The sequence below is a fragment of the Lutjanus erythropterus genome, chromosome 6 (assembly GCF_056507025.1).
Source record: "Lutjanus erythropterus isolate fLutEry1 chromosome 6, fLutEry1.hap2, whole genome shotgun sequence".
In the NCBI taxonomy this organism is placed as follows: Eukaryota; Metazoa; Chordata; class Actinopteri; order Lutjaniformes; family Lutjanidae; genus Lutjanus; species Lutjanus erythropterus.
Window position 1 is genome coordinate 39066828 of NC_139322.1, and position 18692 is coordinate 39085519.

At 38.4% G+C, this 18692-nt stretch overlaps 1 protein-coding gene across 1 annotated transcript; it reads left to right on the forward strand.

The window, feature by feature from the left end:
* Positions 1-16414, forward strand: LOC146325713 (putative glutamate receptor). The gene is made up of 10 exons (XM_084721860.1): positions 1-151; positions 333-408; positions 8180-8211; positions 9706-9885; positions 10626-10849; positions 12262-12359; positions 13353-13570; positions 14157-14376; positions 14766-15016; positions 15941-16414. The coding sequence occupies exons 2-10, from the start codon at positions 345-347 to the stop codon at positions 16037-16039; spliced, it is 1386 nt and encodes a 461-aa protein (XP_084577986.1). The 5' UTR covers positions 1-151; positions 333-344; the 3' UTR covers positions 16040-16414.
* The last annotated feature ends 2278 nt before the right edge of the window (positions 16415-18692 follow it).

An 18692-nucleotide genomic window follows, 5' to 3' on the forward strand; every position in this document is an offset into this window, starting at 1 on the left:
CCTCCCTCCCTGTGCTCCCCCATATAAACCCCCACTACACTCCTCTGCACACAAACCGTCCCACTGCCCACTTTGCAAGACCTGTGAATTTCTTACTCATTTTTTCTGGAGCTGTCCAGCGCACATAAGTGAAGGTTTTGACCTAACTGAGGTAAGAGAACTTTTGTTCTGCAGCATAATGTGAGTTTATTATTATCTGCAGTATTTTTCATCACAATAAAATGTACAGCAAAATCAAGCATCCCTGAAACTGTTACAAATGTCATATGCTTTTGGTTGGTTCAGAAAAAAGTGATGAAGTAGAAGAAAGTATTGATCAGTCTTATTTTCAGGGTTGTGGCAACATGAAAGGCTGCGTGGCTCTGGTGTTCTGCGTGGCAGCCCTGACTGCCCAGACAATCACTGCAGGTAAGAAGAAAACACACCACCTGGCACTGCAACACATGATGCACTGTGAAAAATAAGACTGGACAAATTAATTTATGAGTAGTGGAAATTGTAGAAGTCCTACTAACTTAAAAGTCTTGACTGCCAGTAGCACTCTTTGTGTTCATTAAATTCTTTTTTTTCAATTAATATGAACTTTACTGAACATGAAATAATGAGTTTTTATACTTAAAGGGACAGTTCACCCCAAAATCAAAAATGCATATATTTCCCCCCACCTGTAGAGCTGTCAGTCAATCTACATAATTCTGGTGTGAGTTGCAGACTTTTAGAGATATCAGCTGCACAGATGTCTTTCTTCTTTCCAATATAAAGGGACTGAATGGCACCCGGCTTGTAGTGCTCGAAGCATTCAAAAAAGAAAAAAATCCAAACCAGTGTGTTTTTCCAGAAATCATAACTCAGTTACTCAAAATAATCCACAGACCTTGTTGTGAGCAGTTTCATGTAGGAACTACTTTCTTTCTAGTAGAAAGTTCCAGAAAGTTCTAGTACATTCTACTGCAGAAGAATGTACTAGAACTACTGTTTTTGTTATTTTTGTTGTTTGTTTGTTTTTTGTGCTTTATCATTCAGTCCCATTATATTACAGCTAATATTTCTAAAACTCTGGATAAACAGCACTGCAGGCCATGAGGAAGTTATGTATTTTTGATTTATTTATTTATTTTTTATTTTTATTTTTTTTGAGTCCTGCTAACACATTTGGGTTTCCAATATGAACGTGGTTCTTTTGTATAAATACACCACACACTGTAAAATAAAAAATAAATAAATAACTCAGACACTCATAATTTTGAGGAAACTTACTAAATTTATTGAATTTCATGTGGCCTGGGAGAGCTTGTGAAGAACCCTGATTATTATTTAGATTTCATTACTTGTACTGCTTTATAAAGCTGCAATTGTCAATTAATCTGTCAATTATTTTCTTGATTAATAAACCATAATCCATTTGTATAGTAGAAATAAACATAATCAATCAGTGAGTTGGTACTGACAGGAAATGATAGATGATATGATGATAGGTAGCTCCAATGTGCATCAATCAGTGGAACTCAAGATGAAATTGAAAAATTAAAAATTAATCCCAAATAAGTTATGAAAAAACAAACAAACAAACAAACAAACAAACAAACAAACAAAAACCCTCCAATTATAAAATGCTTGCAGTTTTTTTTTTTTTTTAAAGGGGGTAACACTTGATTTGAAGGGGGGTGCATAAGACTAACATGACACCATCATAACCATCATACCACATTACACCTGTCATGACCCTGGAGTCTTATGACTGTTTTTGTTATTGTTAATGCATAGTTGACTTTGTTATAAAGCACCTGACAGTGTGATAAGACTTAATGTCACCTTTATGACAAGTCCAAAACGTACCACAGCTGTTGAGATCAAAGAAAATATTCATGACACAGTTTTAATCAAAAGCAACGACATGTAACTGTTTTATGTAAAGTAAACACAAAAGGAAATAGTCTCCTCCAGTTTGATCATTTGGCCTGCTATGATTATGACATGTTTATGACAGGTTATGTTGTCTGACAACAAACAAATACATCTCAAAAAATGTCATGACACAATGTAACTGGGCCATGAATGTTTTCTCAACCTTAATTACAATGATACAATTTGCAATTGTCATAAAGATGTCATTAAGTGTCGTCACACTGTCAAATGCTTGTGTAAGAAAAGAACAAATCTCAAACAATTTAACTTGGCATTTAAATGACAAAAGTCAAAGAAAACATTTGTAAAGACTCCTTCATGTTCATGATAGATGTCATGACAGTCTTATGAACAACCCTCCCAAAAAAGTGTTGCCCTTCTTTTTTCTAAACTGCAATCATTGTAGCTCATTTTTTTTTCACAAATCATTGTTATTGGTCACCCTTCACATCCATCTGTTAGTGTTACACATATTCAACCAATGAAAAGTATTAAAAAGAGCCACTAACTAAGCAGCAAAACATTAGTTTAAAAACACAGGGTTTCACAGTTTTCTCATTTCCAGAAAAGTAATGGTTCTGGACATACGAGGTTTCTGCCCAGCAGCGATGACATGCAACTTTTGTCCGGCTGTGACGACATCTTTTATTTGGTTGTCTGTTCCTTCAGGGCACAGTTGTGTTTGCCAGCACCACCATTGAAAACTGTGATTTCAGTCTGCCTGCTGGCAGTTGTTTAATGCTTCATACAGAACACTGTGGCCAGCTTTGTATTTGTGTTTGCTGGTTCAGGAGGTGGAGCTGATTATTACATCCTTTGGAACTGCATTCATATTTGACAGTTCTGCATCACCTCATTACGTCCAGAGTTTGTCAAAGAACTACAATTAGCGCACTCACTACAATCTGTGTACACTTCAAGGAGCCATATGTAACTAACTGAGTGTACAAAAATGAGTACAGCAGTCCAAATAATGAGTTGGAGCCAAAGACTGTATATTAAATAAGTTGTAACCTTGTTTAATAGACGATCTATGGTTGAAGTAGTTGTTTTTCACCACCTCCTCCTCCCCAGACACAACAGAGACAGGCAGGCTGCAGGATCACTGCAGGAGTGCAGAATGCACCAACCTCGTAAAATGACAATAACAAGCGAGGACAAAGTTAATCAACTGTTTATAACTGTCAGTTGGTTGTCAATGTAAAGTTAAGTCTGTTTTCCTGAAAACTAAAGCCCACTGCTATGAATTAACACACTCTGGACTTTGAGTTAAGTGGCTGTCTGTCTTACTGCTGCCAAACTCCATTAACATTTTGCTCAATTTAACCGTTAGAAACATCTACAGCTTCTACAACATTATTAATTATTTCTTATGACTCATAAACAGAAACTTACTCATTCGGTGAAAATTCTGCATTAATTTGAACTCTGATTAATGTGATACTGAAGTACAAAACAGTTATTCCGGTCTGGAATAGAAATTTTGAAGGGGGACACCGCGGCTGTAGCAGGTGAAGTATTTCAACTAAACTTTTTGTTTGATCTCTGATGACTCATTGTGGTCATTTAATGATATTTTACAGTGTTTCAGTTTCCTAACCTGGAAGGTGAAATCTGTAATATATTTACTGTAATAAATCATTAAATGACCATGATATGCCACCAGAAATTAAGGAGACATGCTTCATGGAAAAACTGGCTACTTAGACAACAACGCAACAGTCATTCAAGCTGGAACAACTGTATTTGTTTGTCCGTTTCATATTAAAGGAACAGTTCACCCCTAAATCAAAAATACATATTTTTCCTCTTACTTGTAGTACTATTTATTCATCTAAATTTATTTGGCACCAGCCGTAGAGATGTCTTCTCTCCAATATGGTGGAACTATATCAGATTAATGCAGACTTTTTGCCAAATGAGTACTGTTTATGAGTTGTAAGAAACTTATTACATTAATAATCTTGCAGAAGTCATACATGTTTATAACTGAGCAAAATGTTAATGGAGTTTGGCAGACAGTGAGACAGGCAGTCACTGAACTCATCGTCCACGGTGTGTTATTTCAGAGCAGTGGGTGTTCATTTTCAGGATGAAGGGCTTAACTTTACACTTAAAGATAATTCATAGTTATTAAAAGCAGATCAACTTACAGTGGAGGACTCGTTGTTGCTTGTCAGTGTCAAAGTTCAATTTTGCGCTTGTCTTCAGTTGTCATTAAGTATAGGGAGGAGGGGACAGGAAACAACACGCTTCAACCATAGATCATAAATTAAATAGGATTTCTACCTATTAAATATACAGTCTATGGCTCCAACTTGCTATTTGGACACATGCTCATTTTTGGATGCGCAATTATTACATACTGCTCCTTTAATTCATACTTTGACCCAATTCTGTTTCTTTGAAACATTTTTGCCAGTTAATCATCTTACATTCTGACAGGCTCTGGAGCTTTATGGACAGTGTTGTGCATGAACGCGTTAAAAAGTAACATTCATTGAACGTGCTCATATTTTCTGTGAAGTGAATGGATCAGTTTGCAATTAACGAATGTGAACATAAGCGACGTTCACTTCTGAGAGAGACAAAAGCGCCAGATGATAAAAACAGAAGTGTGATGGCAGCACAGAGAGTGGGAGCGTGTTAATATGGACAGAAATGTGGCGATGATATAAAAAACTTTGGTTGATCATGTAGCATGAAATGTAAGGACTACACTGCAGACTGGAGTTTGTGTTACACTGAGAAAAAACAGATAGATCCGTATCATATTTGCTCATCTTCTCTGTCTCGTCTCCTGCAGTTCTCATGCATTATGGCGCATTCACTTGAAACAACATGAACATGAACTTGAAAGTCAGAATTTTGACTTGCCAGTTTAAAATTTCAACAGTATGTTGGTGTTCAAGTTTGCTGTGTGCTGTAATGCAAAACACTCTCAAATTGTTGTTAATAACTAAAGCTAAAAGTAATCCTGGCCATTCAATATTCATGTTTTAACACAAAAATATGAATATCGTGCACCATTTAGAATGATGTTATTATACAGACTCTGGAGTCTGTGGGAGGAGGTTTTATCTAAAAATGTTTTTTAAAAAAACAGAAGAAATGAACATTGACCTAGTTTACTTTTGAGACTGAACTACTCAAAATTCTAAATTATAATCTATAAATGTGAACTAGTCATTTTGATTTTTGTGCACACCACTGTTTATGGCTCCATGCATTTTATTTTTCTGTCCATGTCCATCAGCCATGACAGACATGAGATCAGTTCCTCTTCCAGCGGGGCAGCCCTGCCTCTGTTGACTGTCTGCAGGGTTACAGTCCAGCTCTGAGCCAGCGGGCTCTGGCTGACCTATGAGACGGGGTCACGCTCCCAAATCATTCCTCACACTTGACTCTTTCCCCCGCCGGCCCTGCTGGACTGCTGGAGTCCTATCAAAGCACAGAGGGGGGGACCTTCCAGTGTGGCAGCATCCCATTTCTCACCAGTGGAGGGGCTGCCGCCGTGCTGTGGTCCAGAAAGCACTGTGATAAATCAATTAACCGTGTGGGGAGGAAGACTCCGCGGGCAGGCGGTGAGCTGACAGGCATCTCCGCAGATCGCAGGTCCTGCCATCTTCTCTAGAGGAGGCTGACGGAGTGTCATGGGCTTTATATGACCCCACCGGGCCCACTTTTGTTATCGCATGCAATTATGAAGGATTTGCACCCCTGGCACCTCCGCTTGCCCCCCCCTCTCTCCTCTGACTGACCCTGGCAGGGCATGTTAGGGCCCGCTGGACACGCTGGGAATGCCATTGGTCACAGTGATGGCAAAGAGAAAACAACTCTGAGAGTCATGGGTAATGTCAGGGGATGGGGTAGGGGCAGAGGGGGGTGGGGGTCATGCCCTGCTCTGGGTACATGATGAAGAGCGGATTGAAGAATACTTGCAAAGTACATCCTTAAGGCCAGACACTACACACAAAAACATTGTGTTTTCATGCATTGTCTTCATTCAGACTAAAGGAAAAAAAATGTCCAACACACACATTCAAGTGTTTATTTGACGACACTGAGCGTGGTGAAGATTTCTTCACCAAAAGTTAGCATTAGATAATGCCTCATTTGCATATTTAAACATTTAATTAATACATAAATAATTGCCATAATAGATGGCATTGTAAGTTCATTGTTAACTGTTATTTTCACATTTTTTCATGTTTTTACAACATACAAACATATCACTTTCTAACATTAAACTTTTCTTGTTCTAACAATAGACTGTTAAATGTTTGGTGTTATAACATCAAAAACATTTATAGCATATTGTTATAACGTCACATTATTTTATTGTTATAACAATAAGTGTTCATGCTGTAGTATACCATGAAATATTTCAAGTTCTAACAAGATTGATACTTAAAGTTTAGTATTATAATGTTATAACAATATAACTACTAACATTATAATTATAATATGATCCTGAACTGTTTCTCTTTTTCTGGCGCAGCAGCAATACACAGCTGTATACACATAATTAGATATTGACCATTATCATATTTTTAATTAAAGGGATTTTTTCATCACTGCTCAATTTCGAGATTTTGGTTTATTTTGCTCCTGTAACACGTCTTCTTTCAGACTAGAGGGAAGATAATATTGAACACTGATATACATTCAGGTGTTTATTTCACTTACTTATTACTTATTTCACTTTGTCTATCTGCATGTCTCAATTCCTGCTGAATTCAGCAAAAGTTAACTTTAGATAATGCCTCATTAGCATATTTAAACATAAAATGTCAGAAAACTTGTAATTAAGAATTGTTTTTTTATGCACTGCTCAATTTTGAGATTTTGGTCTATTTTTGCCTCCACACCATATTTATTTAACAACACTTTGTCTGTTTACATGAGTAGATTTTTTCTAAATTCAACAAAAGTTAACATTAGATAATGAATCATTTGCATATTCAAACAGAAAATTTTAGAAAACAACAAAAACAACAATCATTATTACAATTATACAAGTATTGCAATAAATTACATCATAACATCATAACTTCAGTGTTTAATATTTTAACATTATTACAACACATCACATTATATTGTTGTTATATTATTGTTATATAAAAATAAAAAATATTATTATTGTAAAGGTTATAACAAATTAAGTAATAACATAATGTGAAAGTTTTCAGGTTATATCTTGATTCTGAGCTGTTTTTCTTTTCCTGGCATTGCAGTTATATGCTGCCGTATACATATTAGCACATATTTAATTAGATAATACCGCATTAAAGTTTTCTGATTTTTTTTGTTAATTTTTTGTTGTTTGTTAATATGCTAATCAGTTGCTGAAAGCATGTGAAAAGACAGAGAACTACAGTATGTAGCACTGAATTGTGGAGTTTGACAGATTTTTTTCATGGACCTGAAATATGGGTTAAGGAGCCCCGGAGTCATGGTCCCCTAAACACTAAACCCCATGAATCGACACACAAATGACATCCCCTCCCCTCACCCTCCCTAACAGTCCTTCAGTGACTCTCTCAGTCCAAATCAGTCCAGCAGTTCACTTCAGCTCACTTCAGTTCCAACAACCTGACACAGAAGAAAAAAAATACCATCCTGTCACCGTCCTCTGGCTCTGGTGGCTCACACATTTCTGGACATGTCCAATAAAGCTGCCGGACGGAGCGTCCATGACACTGAGACGGTGGAGTGGACACGCCCCCAGTGTTTCAGAGCAGAGAACTGCTCATTTTTTCATGATTTTGAGGCCTGGGTGGTTAAAAACACGTTTCTGTGGCGGGACAAACTGAGAACACATTTATCGTTGCTTTACACAGATCTTAAGGACATATCCTCACTTTGATCCCCCCATAAGGGTTTAGTTACCCCTCTCATTGTACGGTACAACTGTCCCCTCAGTATGGAGCCTTTTTCTCCAGGTCTGCTGAAAAACAACCGACAACAACAGTGTCATTGTCCTGCAGTGGCTGTTTGGCTTATTTACTGCTGCGGCTGAGAGAAAAAGGCATGAAGGGGACTCAAAGCAAAGGCATGAAGGGGACTCAAAGCAACAATGGGCTTGATTAGGCTTTCAGAGGCTGCTCTGCACATAAGCTTGTAGACATGAAACCAAACCACTAATCAGCCAGAGAACTGGCTCAGACTAAATCCTCTCATCTTTGTGCTGATATTCATGCTTGATTACGTTGACTTGCTTCATTACAAGAATTCAGAATTTATTGTGGTGCTTGTTTTTTTTCCATTCTAGATGCCAAGGAGTTATCCATCACCACTATAAAGGTGGGTTTTCTTTCTTTGGACCTTTTCTCCAGACTAGAATGCCAAAGTGGCGGTGGCCTTGTCCAGCTGTGAGCCAGTCGTCTTGGCTCAACCAACACTTGAAAGAACAGCTTCAGTTCATTACAAGAATGCTCTTATTTTGGAAGCTTGGCCATCATTTCTATCATATTATTCATTGAGATTTCCCCACTTCAAACTCAAAGCACTGCACAAAGTTAAAGGGACAGTTTGGAACTTTTCATTTGGGTGTCCAGTCAGTGTTGATGGTAAATGAAGCCAGCTGAAGCAATAACTTCCTCAGTGTGTTTTTTGCTGTATAGACTGAGAAAATGCTTTTCTGCTGCAAAATTGGTTGTTCTTCCTGCATCCAGTGATGTCAATGAACTACAGGCTGCTTCAGCTTGTATTTCTAGTTTCTGTCTTTGGGAAGTCAGGATGAGTATTATTGTCAAATAAGGTTATATGTTGGCCAACAAATTAATAGCTATAGGCTAGAGTGGTGTTATGCATTACTGCTGGCATCAGAGGAATGTGTGCAATGCATCCTGGTACATGTAGACATTAGGTGCCACTGTACTCCACTGAAGATAGCAGGCTACTCTCTAACACATTATAATAAACATCATGAATAAATGGTGAATTAATTGCTAATTAAACTTCAGTTAAAAGTTATTTCACCGTTAGAAAACAAGAAAATTATAAATATAATAATTATTAGTAATGCTATAATTTGTTATTTTATCAGTTAAATTATATATTGTATCATAGTTAACAAAATTGCACACATTATAACCTTATAAATACTATATACACAGAGAGATGGACCAGATATTTGTAACACATTGTTAGTGGTTAATAATTAGGTTACAGTGATTCCCAAAGTGTGGGACATGGCCCACTGGTGGGCCTTAAAGGCACTGCATGTGGGCATTGAGAGAAATAAAAAGTTTAATTTTTTCTAAGTTTCAAATGACCATAAAAATATTAATTAAAGATGAATTTTAAGAAGGCAATCAGACCTAATAACACAAAGCCACAGGGTTTAAATTGTGTTATACTTCATTTATTTTACCTAATTAAACAGATGTTACATGTATTTGGTAACCTGTCACATAAACACCAGGAAGTATTTTGTACCTTGTCGATGGTACCATTAATCTATATAGTATGTTGATCTAGGTTAGGGTGGGCCACAGAAGATATTCAGGTTTCAGAGTGGGCTGGGGCATTCTTAAGTTTGGAAATGGCTGGTCCATTAACATTATGTGGATGGCTGTTAGTTGCAGCTGATAATTATAACACCTTACGTACTTAAATATGTAACTTAATGTACTGTGTTGTCTGTTTAAAAATCACCAAAATTTGAGAGCAATTTGATTTTGCAATTTCTTCAGTTTTAAAATAGGTATCCTCTTAATTCTTCTCAGCCCAGTTGTCCCACAATCATCCTTCTCCGTCCCTATTAATACAAGGTTGTTTGTTCCGTTTCCTCAGCAAGACCCGTACACCATGAGCAAAGGCACTGAGCTGGAGGGCTACTGCATCGACCTGATATCTGAGCTCTCCAAGAAGCTGGGATTCAAGTACAAAGTGCACCTGGTGAAGGACAGCCGCTACGGAAGCATGGACTCCAGCGGCAACTGGAACGGCATGATTGGAGAGGTCATCAGAGGGGTGAGTCACTGACCATGCAGCTCTACTGGATCTACTAACAATGTGAGACAGTCAAGAAGATACAGAAGATGCATGTTAGAGTGTGTAGTGTCATAGACCGAATGTATCTGTTCTTAGTAAGTTTTAGGTTTATTAGCCTCAAACATGAGCCTGTTTTTTGGGTCCAAGAATTTTCATGACCAAAATTTCAGGCAGGATTTAAACAGAATCACACTAGTGAGACAACACTTATTAGTGTGATAATCTTGTAAGAAAGGCTGATACCAGTGAAGTTTCCATACTTCACCAGGTTCCATGCTAAAGTGCAGCATTTAACACAGTTGAGCACAAAAATGCAGCACTGGGTCGTTATATGTGACACAACTCTGAAATGTTTTTGTTCTTATGTGAGAGAAAGAAAATGTTTTGTTTCTAATGGTAACCATGTCTCCCCCTTCTTCTCAATAAACTGTGGAGTCCCTCAGGATTCAATATTGGGACCAGTTTTATTTTCACTTTTTATGCTCCAGCATGGCCACATTATACAGACAAATAACGTTTCATTCCACTGCTATGCTGATGACACTCAGCTATATCTCCCCAAAATCCTACCAACACACCAAACCAGTCCCGTCCTACAAGCTGGCAGATATTAAAACATGGATGTTTTCTCAGATTAAACTCAGATCTGACAGAAGTGATATGGATTGTTGCCACCACATGATCTTTGAGTGTCTACGTGTGACTCTGTGCTCCATCAGGAGGCAGACCTGGCTGTGGCCCCGCTGACCCTCACTGCAGTCAGAGAGCAGTATGTGGACATGACCACCCCCTTCATGCAAACGGGAATCGGCTTCATCCTGCGCAAAGACCTGGCAGCTGAGGAGAGCACCTTCAGCCTGCTGGCACCCTTCTCCACCGACATGTGGGTCGGTATCCTCATCGCATTCTTGCTGACAGGCCTCTGCATATTCCTGGTGGGCAGGTAAGTGCAAGCTTCAAAATGTTCCCACAAACTGTTTGTTACATCCATTATTTTTCTATAGTGGAAACAGAGCTGAAGCTTCCAGCACTCAAACAGAAGGTCTGCTGGGTGCAGCTCAGGCAATTCTTAGGCAGAAATACCTAACATCACATTCCCAAAATGAATCAACCACAAGGACTGTGTACATACTTCTGGTCAGTTTTGAAAGCTAATTAGCTAAAGAATAGGAATCTATTGTATTTAAACCCTTTTCTATCACCATTCCTGAGTCAAATGAAGATGTACTAAAGGAAAAAATAACATTAACATTTTTAACCTTGCTTAGTAATATATGTTTATATGTATATATGTATATATATATATATAGCAATATCACCATTATTACCTAGTTCCAATAACCGATTGTGCAACTGAGTTTCTCGTCCTACTCCTTGACTAAGACTAACTGTAAATCTGATGAAAATACACAAAAATACAACCTTAATGCTGCAATTTACAAAGATATTCTCAGCCACTCGTCATGTTTTGGCCACGTTTATGTCGGCTGTTACTGTGAGTTTGAAGTAAAAACTATATACTTCCATAGACCCAAGTTGTGACTAACATAAAACTCCCAAAAACAATAAACACAATGAATGAATACTGATGAATATTGAAGAGGTCTATGTTGTACAGGCAGGTAAATGGAGAATACAAGGGCCTAAATGACTGAAAAAGGGATCAAAAGACAAAAGAGAGGCTGCCATTCTCTACAGTGAAAGTGAATAATAGTTAATATTTTAATATTTTCAATCAAAATCATTTCATTTTCAGGTGCCAAATTTTTAAATTTTAATTCATTACTTTTTAAATTTCATAACCCAAAAATTCCAGTTTATCTAAAGAAGAAAAGTAAATTACCTCAACTAAAGAATAAAGTTGGGCAAAACTTTAGAAAACTTAAGAGTTTGTTTGTTTGTGTTTGGCTCAAAACATTCTTCTTCTGGTATTTTTGTCAGAGACCAAACCGATTCAGATGCATTACCAATTTGCACATAGCCAAGAAAACAAGGCGCCGTAATCAGATTTATCTGGCCAACAGAAATGTATATGTATATTTTTTAAGTGTAAAAAATCATGACATGTGATGACTGTGAAAGAGACACAAAATGACCACAAAGAGATCGTTGTGTTTTTGTATCTTGATGATGGTTTGAGTTTAAAAGATATATACACTTTGAAGTAGAGGGGCTCTGACGCGTTTCCACAGCCTGGCGCCTTTTTGTATTTTTTTTGCCCCTGCCACTCCAACAGCCTGAGTCTGCCACTGCTTCCACTCCACAGACATGAGAGTTATATTTCAGTAAATAGACATATTTATACTGTATGTATGAATCTCAACGCTGATTGTGAGGCTTTTTATTTGTCTGCAGGATCAGTCCCACTGAATGGGCTGAGCCAGACACACAGGAGCACAGCTTCACCTTACTGCACAGCTTCTGGTACATCACAGGAGCTCTCACCCTGCAAGGTAACACAGCAGTCTGTTAAACTGAACCACAGGCATGCACAAACACACACACACACACACACACACACACACACACACACACACACACGCACACACATATACACACTGCTGCTGGCTGTTTCTTTCTGTATGCTCTCAGAATAAAAATGCTGCACTGCAGCCTCATTATTGTACAGTATGGAACAATGTCTATAGAGTACTATAGTGTGAGGTTATACTCTAGAGTACATTATCTATATTTAGTTTAGTTTCGTTTAATTAAATAAAACTGCAGGGTTTCAAGTAAATTGTTGTTCTGCATCATGTCAAACACCTATTTTATTATTCATTATTTTGCAACAATTAAGATGCAGTAATGAACATATTCAGTGTGTTGATGGTTTGATAAACTTGACGCATCATGCATTACCTCATATGATCCACTTGTTTTCATTTTATGTCCCGACAATGAGAAGAATATCATTTTGATTTTAACAGGGGAGTTCACCCCAAAATCAAATATACTATATATTTTTTTCCTCTTACCTGTAGTGCTGTTTATCCATCTAGATAGTTTTGGTGTGAGTTGCAGAGTTTAGGAGATATCAGCTGTAGAGATGTCTGTTCTCTCCAATATAATGGGACTAAATGGCACTCAGCTTGTGGTGCTCAAAGCACCAAAAACACATTTGGAAAACTTACCAGCAATGACTTTCCAGAAATCATGACCCAGTTACTCATGATATTTACAGACCACAGGTCATGATTGAGTCATGGGTCATGTTTCTTTGAGTTTTTCAGATGTGTTTTTGTGTTTTTGAAGCTTTGACCTCCAGGATATGAGCGCCATCTAGTTCCATCAGATCATCATCAGAAAGCCTTCATTGTTTCAAACTGAGCATGAATTGATTTCATGGATATATTTCAGAGTTTTTACAGCCAGGCAGCATCTCCAGTCACTGGTTACTTTGTTCTACAACTGCAGACACTTGACTGCTGTCTCTGTCTCTGCAGGTGCCGGTCCTCACCCTAAAGCCCCGTCTGGACGGTTAATCAGCGCCATCTGGTGGCTGTTTGCTGTACTGCTGCTGGCCTGCTACTTTGGCAACTTCACCTCCTTGATGCACTCCAACAACAAACACATCTCCATTAAAGGCTTCGAAGATCTGGCTAACCAGGATGTGCTGGACTACGGCACAGTGGAGGCTGGATCCACCATGATGTTCTTTAAGGCACAGTCATTAGAATTCATAGTGATGACAGAGCTGCATATTTCATTCTTAAGAACTGGGATAAAACTGTATGTTGAGGAGGTTTTGATTTTTACTCTTCAGTTATACTGGGAAAAGATCAAACTCTTGGGCATTAAACTTTCTATTGAGCCAAAAGTGAGAGTATTTTAATATAAAACATGCTATACCATGAAATTATTTGTTGATGTAAACTCATTTTATGAATCTTTATCAACATATATTAAAGAGATACTGTAAGTTTTAGATTTTAGTTTAAGTTTTTTTTTTTTTAATACATTTTTAAATGGTTTGAATTGTTAAGTTGTGAATTCTTATCTGGGATGAGCCTGTTTTCTAACAAAGAGCAAGTTTAGAAATTAAAACAATAAAGCATACCACCAAAAAATTGGAAGTATTAGTGATAATAGTTTTTTAAGTTTTTGGCAGGACATGATTTGTCCCCATTCTAAAAAAATGATTGCTGGCTGGACACACGAATTAACATGTTTTAGTTCTTTATTTGTCCATATGATAAAACCAAAAATAAATATGCAGTTGTTTTATTTTGCATTCTTTTCTCTCCCAGCATTCCAACAACCCTGTGTACCGCCGTATCTACCAGCACATGGAGCGTAAGAAGAGCTTCGTGACCAACATGGAGGAGGGTGTTCGCCGCGCCCAGGAGGGAAACTTTGCCTTCATTGGTGAAGCGGTGTCTTTGGACTTGGCGGTGGCTCGCTACTGCAAACTGACCCGCTCACAGGAGGTCATCGGGATGAGAGGCTACTCCATCGCAGCACCTCTGGGTGAGTCGCTCAGACTTGACAGGATGTTGTTGATGTTCTTCATTCTCAGTGTGCACTGATGGATGCACCAAGCAATCCTCCTTTCTATGTGTTGTTGTTCCATCCATTCAAATCAGTCCTGATGTTGAGAGGGTGATGCGCAGTGATAGAGAATAAAAATAATTAGTAAGTTCCCTCAAATGCTTCATAACTAGACTAATGAGCCTGTTTTCAAAATGTAAAGAGTAGAACCCACAGATATTAACGTATAGAGAGTAAAAGTAAAAAGTTGTTGGAGAAATAAATAATCAAGTAAAAAACAGATAGCTGAAAAATCTACTTAAGTGCTACTTAGTTACTTTCCACCTCTGCTCTTCCTTCCGTCACACCACTTCTCTTTGCTTCATCAGGTTCCTCGCTGGTCAAAAACCTCACCAACGCCATCCTCCAGCTCAGTGAGTCTGGTGATCTGACGTGCCTGCAGGACAAGTGGTGGGCCAGCAGCTGCATAGGCGCAGACAGCGGCCACGCTTCTGACGCCCTGCAGCCCCACGACCTGCGGGGCCTCTTCCTCTTCCTGGGCCTGGGACTGGCTGTTGGGCTCATGCTGGCACTGCTTGAGCTCCTATCCAAGGCCCGCAGCCAAGCTAAGGGTGGCAAGGTAGGGGAGACTGCTAACAGCATGGCTGTAGGGATGGCAGTGTCTGTCGGTCAGTTGGTCAGTTGGTCTTTTACTTAGATGATGCTGCTACAGCACCACCTGTTGCCAAATGGTACCAAAGTGAAGGCCAGATATGGCAAAACTGTATGAAACATAAAAAATATGTAAAAGCAGTGTGTTCTGGCTTGGTCTAAAGATGTTCTGTCCCAAATTTGGTGGTGATTGCTCAAAATTTGTGACAGGTGTAGCATAGAAGCAGATTAAAATTCCAATTAGTGGGAAAATGATCTAGATTCAAAGTGGATTATACAAATTGATTCTCCTGGACCCACAGAATTCAGGGGAAAATTACTTTGGAGCAAAGTAGCTAAGTTATGACTGATGTAGCTTATATAGTTAGCTATATAAGCATTTTGCTAGCATTAGCTAATCTAAGTTAAAAAGAAATCTAAAGTTTGAAGATGGTTCAAAGATGGTGCTGGAGGACCCATGAAAGCAACATATACAGTCACATCTTATTGTTAGCAAAATGTTAGGAAACTAGCTAGGTAATGACTGATGTGGATGTTGTTTGCTATCGTTAGCTATCAGATGTAAGTAACGAGCAAATGATTGATGTAGCTAGCTAGCTAATTAGGTAGCATTTTGCTAACATTAACCAACTTAAGATGTGACTATATATGTCACTCTTACAGCACCCCCAGCAACATCTTTTAAGCATTTTTAGCATATTTAAATACAGGAAGCAGGAAAGGAGGAAGTTCAATCAAACTTTAACTAACGAACATGGAAAATATTATACCTGCCGCACACAAGAATGTTAGCATGTGGGCATTAGTATTCAGCTCAAAGCAGCGCTGTACAGCCTCACTGAGCTGCTCGCATGGCTGTAGACCCTGAGCCTTGTTTTCTTCTCTTTCACAGAAATCCTGCTGTTCGGTGCTGACGTCAGAGCTGAAAGGGAGGTTTGGCAGTGGAGGGGAGAGCACAGAGCAAGACAGCTCTGACAAAAGCAAAGCCTAAAAGAAAAGTTTCCATGTTTACAAGTTTATGTGTTGATAAGATAGTGTCAGAGGCTCTGTCCTGACCATTAAACACACTAGCTCTCTGTGTTTCAGTAGTGACAGCCATGTTCAGTGTTTGGTGACCACAGTGAATACATCAGCTAGCAGCCGCAGCCTATTAAGCAACAAACCAAGGGACTTAGAGCTTCAAACTGCAAATACTAATCACTCTGATTTGTTTTTTGATCAGTGTTGTTCCATGTTATCAGATATCCACCCCCCACTCCCAACTCCCCCACCACTAACTTATCTATATTTCTTTTTGAACTATAATAGTTTTGTAACCGTTTCCATGTGTTTTGTATTTTCCAAATAAATCCCTCTGTATCCCAAATTCTCTCTTGAATTTTTTTTTTTTGACTACACTGCAGCAGATGGAAACATGTTTTATATGAGACAAGTCAAGTTTTATTTAAACTATATTACACAACAGCTTGTTAACACCATTATTAGCACAACAGTAATGGTATTAAAGCTCATCCTTGAGGGTAATTAAAATTAAAATGTAAAATTATACAACATGTTACCAACAAAATAAGATATTATCAGAATGTATTCATATTGTGGGGCCATTCGCTCACAAAATAGATGGAAACACACGTCTGACAAATACCTGAAAAACAATCAGTCGTGTCAGTAGAACTTCCTACATTAATCAAACCTTGTTTAGGACTCCAGCAAGTAGGCTGGCCCTTAGTATCAGAGACAATTTGTAGTCCCTGTTGAGTCAGACAGCCAACTTGAGTTAGCATTAATGCTTTCTAGAAATGGTGGGATTTCCCAAACTGAATAAATACCACACATATAAACACTAAGCCCTGAATTTGTGGGGTTATTCCCTGAAAATTAATTAAATTCGGGTCTAAAAAGTGCCAGTGAAACTGGGCTAAAAGAAAGAAGTAGTCACAAAACATGTAGGTTCTCTTTAGCCCTGGGCTAAGAGTTAATCCTCTGATAATTTAGCCCCTTTTCGAACACACATTTTTAACCCGGGGTTAAGCTGAGCCAAGGGCTACATGATTCACACTGCCCTTCTTGTAGCTCTGGGTTAAAGCCTCTGCACACTCACACAAGTGTTTTACATTAAACTGGCTGATTAGCTTCCTCTTCTAATTTTTTAGCCCTGTTTCACACTGGCAGCTTTTAGCCCTGGGTTTAGTCAATTTTCAGGGGATAACCCCGCAAACTCTGGGCTAACAACAGTGTGAGTCCAGTGTGAAAAGCCTTTAAAAGCTTAACCCTAGCCTAACAATATGTGTGTGAAAAGGGGCTAGGTCAACTGTAAGCCCAGGACTAAGGATAACCCAAGGCTAAGACTACTGCAATGTGAAAAACTCTTAAGATATCTGTTGAAGAAAATACATTTTTCGTGGACAGATTTAGCTACTACATCTGCAAACTTAACATGAATTTTTAAGCTAGTAGTATCTGTCAGTCACAAACTCACTGCAACACAGCTGATGAAAGATGGTGAATGCAGTTTCTGTGTCATCCAAACATTTCTAATAACTTGAGAGCATTGTAAAGTCTAAGGAAAAAAAGGGTCTCTCTCATATAATGAGACTAAATAGCACTGGTACTCAAAGGACCAAAAAACTACATTTGAAAAGTACAAAACTACTATTTCTTTTACTAGAAAGACAGTTATTCCTACATGAGTGGGTCAGAATTTTTGGAAAGAGACACTGGTTTTTCTTTGAGCACCACAAGTCATTTAGTCCCATTACACTGGACTCTGCAACTCACACCAAAAAAATCAAGATGAAAAAAACAGCACTACAGGCCAGGGAGAAAATTTGTATTTTTAAGTGCAATGCAAATCTACTGGTCAGGGAGAAAACAATCCCAAGCCGGTAAGATAGTTGATTTTTGAGTCTCATTCTCAGAACATTAGTATTTGCAACCCATTCTCATACCAACTTGTCACATACTGACATTTTGTCACCGTCCCTTGGTGACTTATTCTGAAGCACAAGGTACCCTTTAGCAGCTGTGTGAGACGCTGGCAGAAAGCCTTTTTAACATGTGACTTTGAAAGAGTCGGTTAGGTTTAGGCACCAAAACTACTTGGGCAGGTGTAGAATAAGACTGTGTTTGGGGATTACAGTGACTATGTCATGTAATGTACACATGATGTCACTGAAGTGACTCACAAGACGACAGTCACGTGATGCACATAACATTTTGTACCTTATAACTTTTAATAACATGTTTGTACCTCCAGGCTCCTGGGTGACAGTCCTGTATTTTTCATACCACATCAAAGGTTCGTCTCATACAGCTGCAGATGGGTTTATCTTGAAGTCACATAAGGAAGTAATTAATGAGCACTCAGTGTTTTCACATTGGTGCAAGAAAACACACAATAGATACTTTTTCTCTTAGACAGAAAGTAGTTCCGGTATATTCTTAAATTGTTCTGGTGGATTCAACTGCTGAAAGAAAGTAGTTCCTACATGAAACTGCTCACCACAAAGTCTGTGCATAATTTTGAGTAACCAGGTCATGATTTCTGGAAAGGGAAATTGCTGTTGAGTTTTTCAAATGTATTTTTTTGTGCTTTGAGCACCACCAGACAAGTGCCATTTAATTTGCTTATACTGAAGAGAAGG